Source organism: Pieris napi, chromosome 15 (genome assembly GCF_905475465.1).
Source record: "Pieris napi chromosome 15, ilPieNapi1.2, whole genome shotgun sequence".
NCBI classification, from domain to species: domain Eukaryota; kingdom Metazoa; phylum Arthropoda; class Insecta; order Lepidoptera; family Pieridae; genus Pieris; species Pieris napi.
In genome coordinates, this window is record NC_062248.1 from 7388296 (window position 1) to 7403673 (window position 15378).

The window sequence follows — 15378 nt, forward strand, 5'->3', positions numbered from 1 at the left end:
CTGAAGAAACACATTACAATAATTATAAGTGCATACCGATATTGGTGTAGACGAGGTGGTCGGGCGGGTAGTGGTAGTGTGCGTGGGGGGGCGAATGCGCGCGCAGGTACGGCGGAGTGGCCCCGAAACGGGAGCCCCCTACCCCCGCGGGAGAACCCTCTTCGCCCCCCATTGCAGCCGTACTGTAGCTGTCGTTGCTCAGCTCTACAAACAAAAGTTACAATCAAACAATAGAAATTCAGACATTTTGTAGAAAAAAGTAAAAGGTTAAAACAAAATATTATTGCATTAATACAATCATTCATCAACTTAATTGATGACAAAAATAACATGCCTACTTGTTTTAATGTAGAGGTGTGTTTGTTAAATTACTATATCGACACTATTACTTAAAAGTAATTTATGTATGCTCTCGTGTCCTAAATAAATTCAAAATCTTCAAATATTACTTTTTATTGTCATAGGATAACAGTTAGCTGAAATGTAGTTCCAATATTTGATTAACTTACCATGATGACTAAAGGAATCCAAGTCGATTTTAAGCTCATCTTTGTCGAGTAAGCGGTCGTGTCTGGGTGAACCTCCGCCCGAGCCTTTCATGGATCTGAAATATTGTGACCACCGCGTCCGCCCTGCGTCTTTTTTCAGTCTTTTCTCCTTTGCTCTTCTGTAATAATATCTATTTTTTATTTTCAAATCTACAGCATATCTTTTTCTATAAAACCATGTGTCCTATAGTGTGATTGCAATTCTTTTGTCTTAACCGTAAAGCAGATTTTGGGTAATTTTGATATGGAGTCATCCTTATCCGTCATTATCCTAATACAATATACTTTAATTTTACCGTACCACATTTCCTCTATCTCACCACTAACATTATTTATTCCAGAAGTAAGAAGCAAAAATTTGTATACTATTTTAGTGTACATAAATTAGTACTATAATAAAAGGATGACTTCTATATAATATCGTCATAGTCCGATGACTTTTAAAAGAAAATACACAAAGGTAACGAGTAAACCATACATAAGTTATATAGTACGTTTTGCGTGTGTTATTAGCGTAGCAGGGAGCCGACCGAAGCTTTTAACAAAAAGCTTAATTAAAGTGCCTTCCCCGCGGACCTGCTGCGATGTAATCGCACTGGATTATTGGAACAACGCCCTAAATTACGTACTTCATATTATCGGGGTAATATGTTCGATACATTACGGTAATTGTATTGGAATTGATATTGGTTCTTTAGGTCGGTTGTTATGGTATAGTGTCGTAAAAATCTTAATTTACTGTCTACTGGATATCAATCATTGTATCTCATGGCGGAAAATGTAGTGTCTGAGCAAATGGATATATTTCACAGTGCCTACACAAATATTTTTGTTTCGCCATGATACTAGCACAGAACTTTCGGGCATTTTATAATATAACGTTATACATTGTATAAATGCAGTACCTAATCAAATGTACTCAAAGACAGTTAATGATAAAAAACATACTACATTATTAACTTGTGGTTTTTGAGAAAATTGTAGTAATTGATTAAAACTAGCTATTGAATATTTGCACAAATTCAACTCGTTTGTAGGCAAATTGATAAAGGCATTGTGATAAATGCAAGTTTACGAGGCGAGGCCAAAGCGCAGGGCGTGACGGCTGCCGTGACTGAAGCAAGTCGCGCACGAAAAAACATACTGTTCTATTAATAAACTATTGGACAAAGTAGGATTAATTTATAATTTTTACTACATTTTCTTACTATTTGATTCTTGTCCTCTTAAATGACTAAATCTTGGTACGTCGTTAATATGCTTACAATTATTCCTCAAAGTCGACAGAATTATAATCATCACTAATATATTTTATTTTATGAATGGTATAAATGAATTGAGCATTACAGCTTAATACGAAACAACTGACTAACGTGACTGTTAAAAACCTTATCTTCATAAAATAACATTTTCAATTTCTGTTAAGTACTTTAGCATCAATATATTTAATAGGTTTAATTATTGAAGGTATACTTCTTTTGGCGCGTTAGGGAAAAATGATGAGAGTAATTTTTTACGATGCGCGCACACACCGTCACAAAAAACTGACACCCTAAAGTTAGCTATAATCTATTTTTTTTAATACAACTATTGATGCTGTATTCGTACGATATTTCGACAAAGTTTCTACAAGAATCATTGTATCATACTTTAGCTATCATATAGCCTCTTGTAACTCTACTGAACCAATTGACGTGAATTAAATAGTAAATATCAATATGTATAAGTTGCATGCTAAAAAAAATGTCCATTTCTTTAATTATGTAGAAATATTTTTTGTGATATTTAAATAAACTTTATTTAACTAGATAATGCGTTATAATAAAACATTCAATGTATTAAATACCTGTTTTTTCTATTGGTAGTGTCGTTTTTTCTACAAACGTTGAATAAGGCGAAAGATAAAAATTCAAAAATATTTATAACTTCCAACGCGTGTACATAAGTACACACAAGTTTTTTTTGTATATTTCTTCTATTTAGACCGAAATTCGTATAGATTTTTTAACGAAGGGCTGATAATTAGTCTATTTGGCTGTCAAGAAAATGTTATAAGGGACAGATGTTAGAAGTCAGATGATGATATACTAGGTAAATATTACGCATCCGTATGTATAGAAAATAAAAATAAATATCAATAAATCGTAAAAGCATCAATAGGTCATGTAGGCCTCCATAGATTAAAGAGCTGAGGTCACTTTTTGTATAACAAGGTCATCACATACAATAACCATAGATCGTTGTATAACCAAGTCACAGTTCACTTAACATTTATTCGATACCATGCCTTCAATTTTGTTAAACCTAACATACAATATATTAACGTCTTGTTAGCTGAAAAATGCATGAAAGAAAATGTTTATGCACAGTTAAGTAAATCGATTGTTTATAAGAAATTGATTTGTCACAAAAAATCAATGAAGTAACACTTTAAATCCATCAGTTAATCGATTTGACGCTGTTTTTAAAATGTTATGTATCTTTAGACGTAGTTTAATACGTAGGTACACAAAATGTAGTAACTTTGCAAATTATTAAGCGATTTTGTCTGCTTCGGTAATTTTTTTTAAAAGACGCAGAAATTTGTCTCCCCCATTACCAACCAACTTAACAACTTTTTAAATTAACAATTTAACATAGTTATTATTTTAAAAGAAAACAATTAAAATATTTAAAAAAAACAATGCATGTATTGGGTATATTAATGCAAAACAGTTTCAATATGGGTCTATGTCTATATTCATGTACCTACTAATTTCAAAGTGTGTACCCACACAGTTAAATTAATCTAAATTATACACTAGTTGTATACTGTGGTTTTTTTCAATTCATAACCGGAGTTCTTGAGATCGATGTCGAGATAGCGCTTATAACCAAAGGGAATAATTTTATTTTTTTCAGTTTTTTGCGACATTTGTATCGATGCTGCCATCCTATTATTAATTATAAAAATAAAGCCCGTTTATTTCCAATCTTTACAATGTTTATAAACAGTTTAAATTTCTTTAAATGTTTTTCTTGTAATCTTAACTTCCTTCAGTACCAATGATTGGAATCCCTTTCAGCTTTTTCAAAATTTCACTATCCATGAAGTTCTTTCTCTATTCGCTTCCTGCTAATGCTTCAATATCTTCTATTTACCTTTTACTAGGTCGCTCTCTTACCCTTCTTCCCCTTAGTTCCATAACGTTTTAAGACAACTATATGGAAAGGACCTATACTATTAGTCGTAGCGTATATCTAACGTCAGTCGTTAATAATGATATATTTATGAAATAAATTTTTAAATCGGATAGTTAAATTTCAAACAAACAAAATAATTCCAAAGGAACAGAAGTATGAAAAGGTTATACACCGATTACAAACAAATATCAAACTTTTCCTCTTCATTAATGTTAATACACAGTCATCCAAGATCAACAATGCCTAAACCACGGTAATATAAGTATTTCATATTAAGGATTTGTAAAGGGAGTAAAATACGGTTGAAGAATAAAAGTTTATGGAAACCCTAGAATTTCTGTCAATACACTTATTTTCTTGTTACATAGGTGTCATTGTTATGTTGGAAACTTACGTTGCACTTACCTATTTTGAAACCAGACTTGTACTACTCGCATATCCAGGCCGGTGTCCTGCGCCAGCTGTTCCCGGACATGCCTCGCAGGTTTCGGACTGCTGCTGTAAGCACTTTTCAGGGTTTCCAATTGTTTCGCTGTAATCGTCGTCCGTGGTCTTTTGCTCGCTGCATCCCCATCGATGGAACCATCCCCTGTCATGACAATCTTGTGTTAAAGGAAGAAAAACCAAAAGGTTAATCTTCTATTCGCTATGTCAAAGTAATGCACCTCATCTATACATTCTTCTTTTGTTGTTTAATGATTATGTGCATTTCTAGTTAATATAGTAAATGAACCCGCTAAACACGAGCAAGACATGGGAGAATGATTTTTTGCGAGTTAAAATTTTTCAAACCTGACAATGAAAATTCTCGGGTAGTTTTTTTATCGTTGCTACTGGATCGGTAAATCCATTGCATTATATCTTAGCTACCAATGGAATAAGTAGTATAGTTTTTAGAATGCTTCTTGCAATTAGTAGAATTAGATTTTTATTTACCTTTAGCTCTAGCCGCTTCATAATCAGGTTTACACACAAGCTTCCCGTCCTCCATTAAGTAGAATTCGTCGCCTGTGTTCAAAGTTCTGGCGCAAGCCGCACACGCAAAGCAGCGCAGGTGGTAAACATGGGACTGCGCTCGTCTAACTACTTGCGTCGGCGGGATTCCTTGCCCGCACCCTGCACATTTTGTACCGAACCGCCTAGGACAACAGCCGCAATCAAAACAACATTATCAACGTGATATTGTTACATTAATATTCTTAATAGCTATATGACATCAAATAATCTCATCCCAACCGAAGAGAATCAGTTGAATTCTTATTAACAAGTGGCACGATGGTACTAATATTATAATTAATACAAATTTGAATATGTGCTTTTCATTTTAAATTTATATTTATTTCAACATAGTTCACATGTACCAAGACAGGGCAGCAATGGGATTGGTTTCAATAAGATCAGATTGGTCCTCTAATTTCTGCGTATAAAGTGTAATTGAGTTTAAGATAGTTTAATATTTTTCACTTCAGTCTACTTTTTTATTGATTCAGTCTAAATAAATGTAAGTTTTCGTATAAAGGAGCCACTGAGACTTACTTGAAGAAATCCTCAGTGCAGTAGAGCTGATTATTTCTAGCGAAACACTTCCCGGAGAGCATTGCGCGACACTCCACACAGCGAAGACAACCCGCGTGCCAAGTACGATCTGATACTTTGAGGACGTAGCGGTCTACGATCATCTCGTGACATCCACCGCATTTCGGGATACTGGCTGCACAGAAACAAAATTGTTGGTATCCTCATCACATTTAGCATAAAATAATAAAAGCCTAAAATTCAAAAAAGGAATAGAAAAGACACGATTGTTCCTATTAATCGAAAGCTTTTAAAAAGCTGCTTTTAGTGTCTTTATGTCTGGTTGTGACTTGAATGTGCTTTAAATGAAACAAATTGTAAATGAGAAATTGTATTGTATAGGTATATGTAACATTGTACCGTGTATTGCGTGCCAAGTTAATTTTTTTTCTATTTATTCCGTAAGTTTAGTTAGCTAGTCTTATTCAACTTACGAAGTAACTTGTAGTTTTTAAAATGTTAATCGAATACAAAATATTGAAATTTAAATCTACGTCAGTATTTTTTGTATTAATTATAAATAATATTTTGTAATAATATCACCGTATTTTATGTTTCCCTATTAAACAAGCGTAATATAGGTACACTTGTTAAAATAAAACTGAAAATTAAATCCTTTATCACAGAATCACTCACAAAATAGACACGGCACTCACAAATCTACATACATAGGAACACTTCAGGTAGATGTTCTAGTTGTATCGGCGGCACTCGCATATCCAGCTCATCCTCTGTACCGGGGAACATCATGGGAGCGAGCATCGCACAACCGCCCTAGACCACAGCGCCCGCCGCACTGACGCCACCCTTCCTCGCAACCCCAACCTCTTATCAGCGACGCTTTCTCATTGGCTAAGGCGCCTCTAATGATAACGAGCAACACGCCCTTCAACCAATCCAAACATACAGCACCACCCACCGATCGATTAAAGAAAATTCCCATTTCCACGCATAATATACCAATGCTCTGTGCACTTGAAGTGCTTCGTAGGCGAATCGAGGTGCTCTCGTTATTCTGATCATTCTTTTTCAATTATTCTGGAGAAGTAGCTTCATTATATTGCTTCCCTTCTCGCAAGAAACCTTTGATTTGCTCATTAATTTAGTTTAGGATTGAATACAGCTAATATTATCATTGATATACATATATACCATTCGTAATTGGTAGGACTTGTAAATTTAGCCTCATAATTTTAAATGCCTTTCTATAGATATATTAACGAACCGTCAATTTAACCGATACTGAATGGGACCTAGCTACTTACCAGCTGGAGGATTCGTATAAAACTCAAACCACGATACCTGTTTGGATCGGTTTTTTGATTTGAAACATCTATAGCCACACGTAAAACCGATTTCTGGCGTGGCGACGCATGCCGTGGCGACGCATGCCGTGGCGACGCTATATGATGGTATATATATACAGTCTATATGCAGTAGTGTGTACGGTGTGTGTATTTCGAAGTCACTGATTAAACGAATTAAGTAGTCACGATTTGAAATAAATTCGTAAAATTTTGTATTTAATGAAAATAAATGTTTATTCAATAAATAGTCATCGTTATCTGGAAAAAAAATCGTAATATTCTATTTTATCATTATGACACATTTGTTCCTATAACAATCTGTTCTTTTCTGCAAATTACTTCTTTTACAAAATATTGTCGATGATTCACATCTGCCAGGCGTCCCGTGACGGCTCACATTTTTTTTAAATAGGACATCATTATAAATATTGAATCCCGTCGTATACTGTCACTTAAACACCTAGCGGCAGTAAATAGTCTGTAACAAAATATAATGGAGACCTAACATAGCTATTTGTATATTTAAAGTTATATTATCCATATACTTACGGAAAAAATTGTACGTGAGTAAAATACTGAATATTCATAATTTTCTTAAATAGGCGGGATTCTATTAATAGTACCTAGCTTAGATAAATATAATATTTTGTAATTAACCTTTTTAGGCGTCAACACCTAAGTCCCTATCTAAATTTATTGAATTGACTGATTCTGCCGGAAACGTGAGAACTGCGAACTCTTTTCTAGTTAAGAACTATGAATTACTGTGGTAATGCATTGTGCGTAGGTATAATAATTTGGAGATTGTAGACTTATTCCTTATTATATTTCGAGGTACAAAATACTAATCACTAGCCTCAAAATTATCTGTAAAATACCTCAACTTTAAAGTTTTCCATACGCGACTGAAGTGGGCTTTATAAATGATCTATGTAAATATTTTTTTTATTGGGCCTTTTCTATAAATATAGAAAAGCCTACCCTCTCCGAATGCGTGAACATATCCATCAGATTTAACCAACAGACATTTGCAACTAAAGCAAATCGTTCGACTGTAGCATGGGTTTATATTATTCTTTCCTACGGACACGCTAAACAAGTTTATATTGTATTATATTTGTTTACGTAAACTTGATCCATAAATCTCTAAGTCAATCCAGACTAGGACTTGGTCAAGCGTGGCTACATGAATTATACAAGTGAACGCGAGGGCAGCCGCCTGTGCAACTTTACGACCTCATAAATCACATTCTACCGTCTTACCCTTGGGGTCATTTGTACCTCAATGTAAACTAAAACATAGTTGAGCGAGTTTTAATGTGTAACTCGAAGCTTGTGGAGTCACTTCGGCGCATTATTAATTATTCATTATTTTTTAATATTGACTTATGTTAATTCAGAAAGAATTTAAATTTCGGCAAATATTTTGTTTATTTTTTAGCCACTGTAATAATTAAATAATTTTAAGGAACCTTTTGCCAAGAGTCGTTCGTTGACGTCATTTACCCGGTTGGTTGACTAATAGTATAAGATCCCGATATTCAACGACCTTCACCGAGATGCTTATTTAATGAAACGTATTTTATATTTAATTTAATATGTCAATAAATATAATCCATATGGGTTGCCTAGCAAATTTCAGTCCAGAGTAAGTTTAATTGATATTTAAAAAATTTTTTTTTTTTATAATTTGCATGTAGTAAATTTTTTAATTTTTTTCATCAATATTTTTAATCAGGGTAGTATTATATATGTATCACTATAACTTTCTTTTTTACTAAAGATGTATATATACTTTAGTGTCACATAAAAAATATACACATAAATAATTAATTGATTAAAAACAACCTAACGTTTGCATATTCTATGGGCTTTATACTTTCGATTGGTATAGAATTTATCTAATAATCATACCGGTGAAATGTTTAAAAACATTTTTTTTTTATATTAATTAAAATACCCTGGACTGAAATTTGCTAGGCAACCCATATGGATTATATTTATTGACATATTAAATTAAATATAAAATACGTTTCATTAAATAAGCATCTCGGTGAAGGTCGTTCCGTTGAAGCATCCGTTGTATATCGGGATCTTAGACCATAAGGATTGTGTCAATGATGGACGGTGCCTAGATTATACGACACTTAGTTTTATATCATCATTTTACAACTACAGTGTAAACTCTTTATAACTATCTCTATAACGTAAAAATGAGTTAAATTTATTTGGTTTAACCCAATACTATGGGTATAATTTCCTCCCTATAACGAAACATCTCTATAACGTATAAAAATGCTCGGTCCCTTGAAATTCGTTATAAAAAGTATACACTGATATCAGATTAAAAAAATATTATTCTTGATATGATATGTGTAATATGATGATACATGATAGTTGTAACATTAAAGAAACTAATTTACATATGTAAAAAGTATTTATGTATAAGTATTTATATTAATAATGGCCATTTTGTGATTATTTTTCATACGAGGTACAATATTACCAATACCTTGAAAGATAGGAAAACTTAATTCTGTTAAACATATTCTTTCATTCGTGAATCATTGGTATATATAATATATGGAAGCAGCTCAATTGAATCTGCTGCTTGCTTTTACTTCATATAAGGCGCTTATTTTGTCTTACAATTTACCTATTACTTAATTTCCTTTGCAGTTTATGGAGATTTTAATGTATTCTAAGCGATTTTGCAGTTAATGTTGTCGCATGAACAAACATCAAAATCCTTGGAAAAAAATTAATAAATAGCATTTTTGTATTAAACCTTTATCCTTTTTTACTAAATATATTATCACCAAGTGAATTATGATTTCAAGTCAAACTCATTAGATGCAGAATAAGATCGCTGATCATCTATAAAAAATGATGTAACATTTTTTATCTCAAATATAAAAACTTTTTGTTTTGATTTATACACGATTCTAGGGAACGGGTACTTTACTATACTTCTATAGTATAATATAGAGTTCCCGCATGTCAACATCATCAATTATTTAATTATTTATATTCAAAGAACATTAAAATATTCGAATTTGAACAAGCAAATCATATTTTTGCTACACTTTGAATATTTTAAATTTTTCTTTAAAAATCAATAATAATTTCGTACGGATACATAATTGTTAGGGGTTGGTCGCGTGCGCGTTCCCCAGAGTGGTGGCGCGTGCGTCCCAGTAATTGAGGGTTGTCCAGGCATTGCTGGAGCTTCTTACCGCTTTGCTAATCCGCAAAACGGATGCGACAGCCTTGCATTCAAGCGAAATCTTGTAAGCTCACATGTAAACATAAATTGTAGGGATTTCTTTCCTTATTCTCTCTGTATCATCGGTACGTAAAATTTGAGCGTAAATTGTGTTATTAAAAACCTATTTATTTTTTTAAACGAAATAGTAACAACAGTTTGAATAGATGTGCTACAAAGATTAATGTATCATAACCTCTTGTACTTTATGACTAGGTATTGAATATTTATTTACTTATAGAATATGACAAGAAACGACTAAAAAAATATCTTTAAATAATTTAAAAGCAAGCAACACCCAGACTTCAACAATTCACAAATACGTCCTGCTCCAGATACTACGGAAATGGTTTACAAGTGTGAAGTGATAATAGTGATTTGTTCGTAATGATAATGCGTACCGGTCCACGTGTCTCGCCATGACCGCTACCACTTCAATTAATTATAATGGGTAAAATCCAGGGTAAATGGCGTGTCGGTAGAAGGAAAAAATCATGACTTCATAATGTTAGGGAGTGGACGGGTATTGAAACTGCGGAAGAGTTGCTACATCTGGCACAAGACAAGACACGCTTCACGAGACTGACGGCCGACCTTCAGTAATGGAGAAGAACACAACCTGCACCAAAAAAAGAAGATAATGATAAACCGTGTCTTCATTAAATAGTTTGAATAATTTTAATTAGTAACAGTATATAACAAGTATTCTAAAGATACATATTATATTTAATATACTTAAATAACTTGTGTCTTAGATTTCTACACGGTTATTAAGTACCTACCTTGGTTACATCCATTAACAAGGTATTAATAAACTAGTGGCTTCAGCGTGAGACTCATCCCTGAGGAACTAAGCTCGAATCCTGGCTATGCAATGGATGCAAGCTCTGGGTTCAATTTAAATTTAAAAAAATCAATAACACTGTAATGTGCCTTATTTCTATACCACATTTAGAGCCTTCATGGCATATCGAATAAGACCTACAATATAACTAGTAACAAATTGTAAACATCAAATTTTGCGGGTATCCCACGGATTTGTACTGCCCCAAGGAATATTTTTACAGCGCAACGCGTGCCGCGCCCTCGATATTATATTACTATGAGAAATTATTATCGTATGTTCAATCGCAAATAATTACGTCCCTTCGAAATCCTACATCCCACAAATTATGTATGATAAAATCTACGCAATCATTTCACACGGTTAAGGCTTCTTGAACTCAATTTGTTCCTGATTACATTCTGAAGGCCGGATTTATTAATTTTTTGTTCGGTAAATCAAACACGTGTAGAACTATTATTTGTCTAACCTCTTTATATAAATAGATACAAATTAATTTATTTTATTAAGAGAATACCGTCAGCTCTAATCTTATATATAAAATTCTCGTGTCACAATGTTAGTTACCATACTCCTCCGAAACGGCTTGACCGATTTTTATCAAATTCTATATGCATATTCAGTAGGTCTAAGAATCGGCTACTATCTATCTTTCATACCCCTAAGTGATAAGGGTTGTTCACCACTAACATTTTATTTTTTAGACATTTTTTTTATTTTTTTATGATACAGCATACAAAAATACATACAACCCCTAATTTTCACCCCTCTACGTTCAACCCCTATTTTTTATTATAGTAAATAGTTATTTTTATTAAACTTAAAAAATGTTTCCTAGAAATAATATACATGGCAAGACAACGTTTGTCGGGTCAGCTAGTGACAGTATAAATAAAGTGTGTGACATGGCTATCAGGGTCTCAGTGGATAGTCGGTTATGGGATAATTTTAAATTCAATAAGCAGTCAATACCTAAATTATATAATAACGAATTAAAAAAACTGAACAGGCCCACAAAGTCAAAGTCAAAAATCATTTATTCATGTAGGTAACACAATGTACACTTATGAACGTGTACACCATAACACTATAAGTATACTTCAAAAACCTTTTGTTACACGTATTATTTAATGTATTCGATTATTATTATACCAAGATTAAAAGATTTAAAATAAACTTAATTTAACGTCTTCTGGTATGAAAATTTTCTTCAACCTCTGCGGAGCCGCGACGGGCTAGCATTAAATATTGGAATGACTCTGAACAAGTTTCTCGATGAAGTCAAATTATTTATAATTATATAATAATAATGATAATCAGTGGCGCTACAACCTTTTTAGGTCTGGGCCCCAGATTTCTAAAGAAGGTTTAAACATTTTATTTACACATAAATATTATTTATAGGATTCTATCATAGATTATTGTCTCGTAAACTTGCCTGGTGTTCATGTCATTCGAGTTTTCATATACAAGTCTCTTTGAGATGGTAATAACTGAATATTATGATTTTCTACTAAGCCGATCATATTCAAATCCCATGTGTCAAAAAGGGCTTTAACTCGATAATGTGCCTTATCTAATTAGGATGGCACAGAAAAATTATATCGAGTTGTAATTAAATTAAAATGCAATTTAGAGATACGCCACAGGCGGCGCACGCCCGACACTTTTATGGTTGTTGAGTCTGTGGGGTTACTTTTATACAAAATATATGCTATAGCTTATGCCATTGCTTCATCTTTGGAATTAAGATAAAAAGTAGCATAGACATACCCTTTCTATGATTATATTTCTATATTTCTATATTATATTATAGATGTCGATCGATGTAGAATCTCGTTCATCCAAATTAATTAAGGCGTAAAATTAAAAAAACAACATGTTTCACGTAGGACAGTTATAGAATAAAATATTTTATATAATTATATAAAAAAACTTTGTTTCCAACTTGGGAAGCGAATAGCTTATCCCTATTTAATACGATGTTTATTATATATTTATATTACCATATAAGAACATATATCTAAGGCTTTATTGGCTATCCAGGTCGAAGGAGAAATAATGATTTTTTCGAAAATGTTTGAATAGATAACTCATTATAATATTTTTATACAATCAACTCATAACGGTCTGTAATATTTATTTTATTATATATTCGTATATATAATATTCGTATATAAGCGATAAAAAATCGGATACACATTATAAGTACGGCAAATATAGTAAGGTTATAAAAGTAGATAAAGAAAAATACTTAAGCAAAAATAAAAGTTTTTGTCTTTGCTGTAACTATTTAGCGAGGCGCTAAACTCGGTGAATCCGTACACATTATATGCAATATTGATTTTTCGTTATTACGATGCAAAATAAACAATAAAACCATAAAATCAAAACTAATAAAACAAACACCGCGATCTGTCGTCGCCCCTTCAGTACAAGTCACCCCACTTATTAATATTAATAAGTGGGCCCTCGTCTGTATTAATGATTGCACTATGTCAATAGTGGTATAATATATTTGGCAAACATACCCAAATCGTGGTTATACCGTGGTAGATGTATTTGTATCTAAAGTGACAGGAGGATCCTCTGATAGGTGGTGCATGGTCACTAGTGTGTGCCTTTTATGAATTAAATATGAAAGTTCGTTAAGAAATAATTTGTTTGAAGGTGAAATAATGTACTATTAATAAATAAAACAAAATTAAAAGAATACTAAAGCTATTTCAATAAATTTACTTTATTCGATTGATGAAAACGGTGACCATAGCATCGAAATCCGCTGTAGAATTGAACAAGCGCGTAACGCCTTTTCATAATTAAAAAAAGTACTTTGTGACAAACGCCTAAATTTACAGCTTAGAACGCGTATTGCGCGATGTTACTGTTAATCTTAGACACTGACAGATGTCCAAAAAAATTGGAAGCGTTCGAGATCTGGCTTTATTGACGTATGCTTAATATATCTTGGACAGACCACATACGAAATACAACCGTACGGCATTCAAAATTAAACTAGCCCTGATGATCGCCAACCGTCGCAGGGAGATGGCACTATAAGAAGAAGAAAAGTCGATTATCGTTTTGAGTTTTCAGAATATAAATACACACACAACCTTAATAATAAAAGTTCTATTATTATTAAGGTTAAAGGACTTATAGGGAATTATTAATGATTTATTTAATTTTAAAAAAACAAAACCTTACAGACTAATCCAATACGATAGTATCGAACATACAATTTAAATTCCTTAAAAGTAATAAAAATAATTAATTGTATAAAGAAAATTTACTTGTATATACAGGACTTCAGCTTTGCGTTGTCTTTGTCAAGATTAAAAAAAATTAAACGATTGATTTCCTATACGGCTTGTTTTTCTAATTAAATTTATGTTTTTATATTTCTTTATTGTACCTTTCCGTAACGTATCAGTTTTTCCGACAACTCATTGTATTTTTAACATGATTACTTATCCTTATGATTAAAAATAATTAGTCATTTAATATAAAAGTAAAACCAGTTTACTGAACTGGGTGAAATGTTTATATTTTGTCACAACAATATTGTTGTTTGTGCGAAGACAGAATTACATTGCCGAGAACCAAGAATAATGTCCAACATAATATCTTACATCTTACACTTAAATCCTTACTTTTATAAATTATATTTCTTTTTAACCTACTTAAAATTAAAAATGGTAAACTCGGGTTGCGAAGACCTTGTCGTACATACCTGGACCAAATCCGGGAGCTACTAGAGAATATACAAGTACAAAGTAATCGTAACCGAAGAGAATGTAAGGTGAATACCATGTAGTTGTCATGCAGTTGAAATCCGTGGTCTTTGCCTACCCCTTCGGGAAAAATGCATTAAGTTATAAATATAATTAATTTTTTTTACTAAATACATATTTATTTAATAAAATTATATTGCTATTAGTTTATTTTACATCTGTAACAAAGTACCGTAAATCATAGACTAATAAGAATAAATTTAAGGTGCATGTTCGGTGTTAAAATTTAATGATAATAATATACATTTTACAAAATGCCTTGTCTTGTATACGAGTATATATACTTAAATTCATTAAAATCGAATAATAATCATAATTTTGTGTATGACTGAGTGCTACAACGTTCAATAAGGATCATTAATTTCTTTTATTTTTATAGTTATGAAGCCGATCATATTAATTGAAGTACTTACGATGCTTTTTCATGTTTGAGCACCAGCCCCGTTGCTTTGATACCAATATTTGTTCAATCCATAAGAGCGGGGAGTTGTTTACCAACAAATATAATCAAAAGCTTTTATTATTTCTCTTAATTATAACCCAGAAATGAAAGTGAAGTGTGCATAATTTACTTGAGTCATGAGAGTTTGTAATAATTAGATTGTTCGGAAATGCTGGGAATAAGGTTTCGACAGAAAGTTAACATTGTTTTATAAGCGAACGGGTTTTTGCCTGTTAATGAGGTACACATTATGCCCCAAGTCTACCGACTTTTTAACGCGAATCCACAAACGTATGTTTAACCTTTTAAAGAAAGCAGTGTCGTGAAATATTAGTGCCGTACATCCCAGATTCCTTATAAAAGTGTCATTATGATATTAGCTTATGTATCCTGAAGCGTGCTACCGAAGTTATTCTGTAC

At 32.4% G+C, this 15378-nt stretch overlaps 1 protein-coding gene across 9 annotated transcripts in view; it reads right to left on the minus strand.

Moving 5' to 3' along the window:
• The window catches only part of LOC125056621 (LIM/homeobox protein Lhx3), a 35257-nt gene that overhangs the window by 1788 nt on the left and 18091 nt on the right, over positions 1 to 15378 (minus strand). For 2 of the 9 annotated variants that reach the window (XM_047659818.1, XM_047659816.1), the window contains 5 exons: positions 5268 to 5442; positions 4668 to 4876; positions 4137 to 4320; positions 510 to 667; positions 37 to 204 (listed from right to left, as the gene is read on the minus strand). In XM_047659818.1, coding sequence (XP_047515774.1) covers positions 37 to 204; positions 510 to 667; positions 4137 to 4320; positions 4668 to 4876; positions 5268 to 5442 — 894 coding nt within the window. Of the gene's footprint in view, positions 1 to 36; positions 205 to 509; positions 668 to 4136; positions 4321 to 4667; positions 4877 to 5267; positions 5443 to 5942; positions 6097 to 15378 lie in introns of those variants that run through there. The other 7 variants (XM_047659817.1, XM_047659819.1, XM_047659822.1 and 4 more) reach the window with 6 other exon arrangements.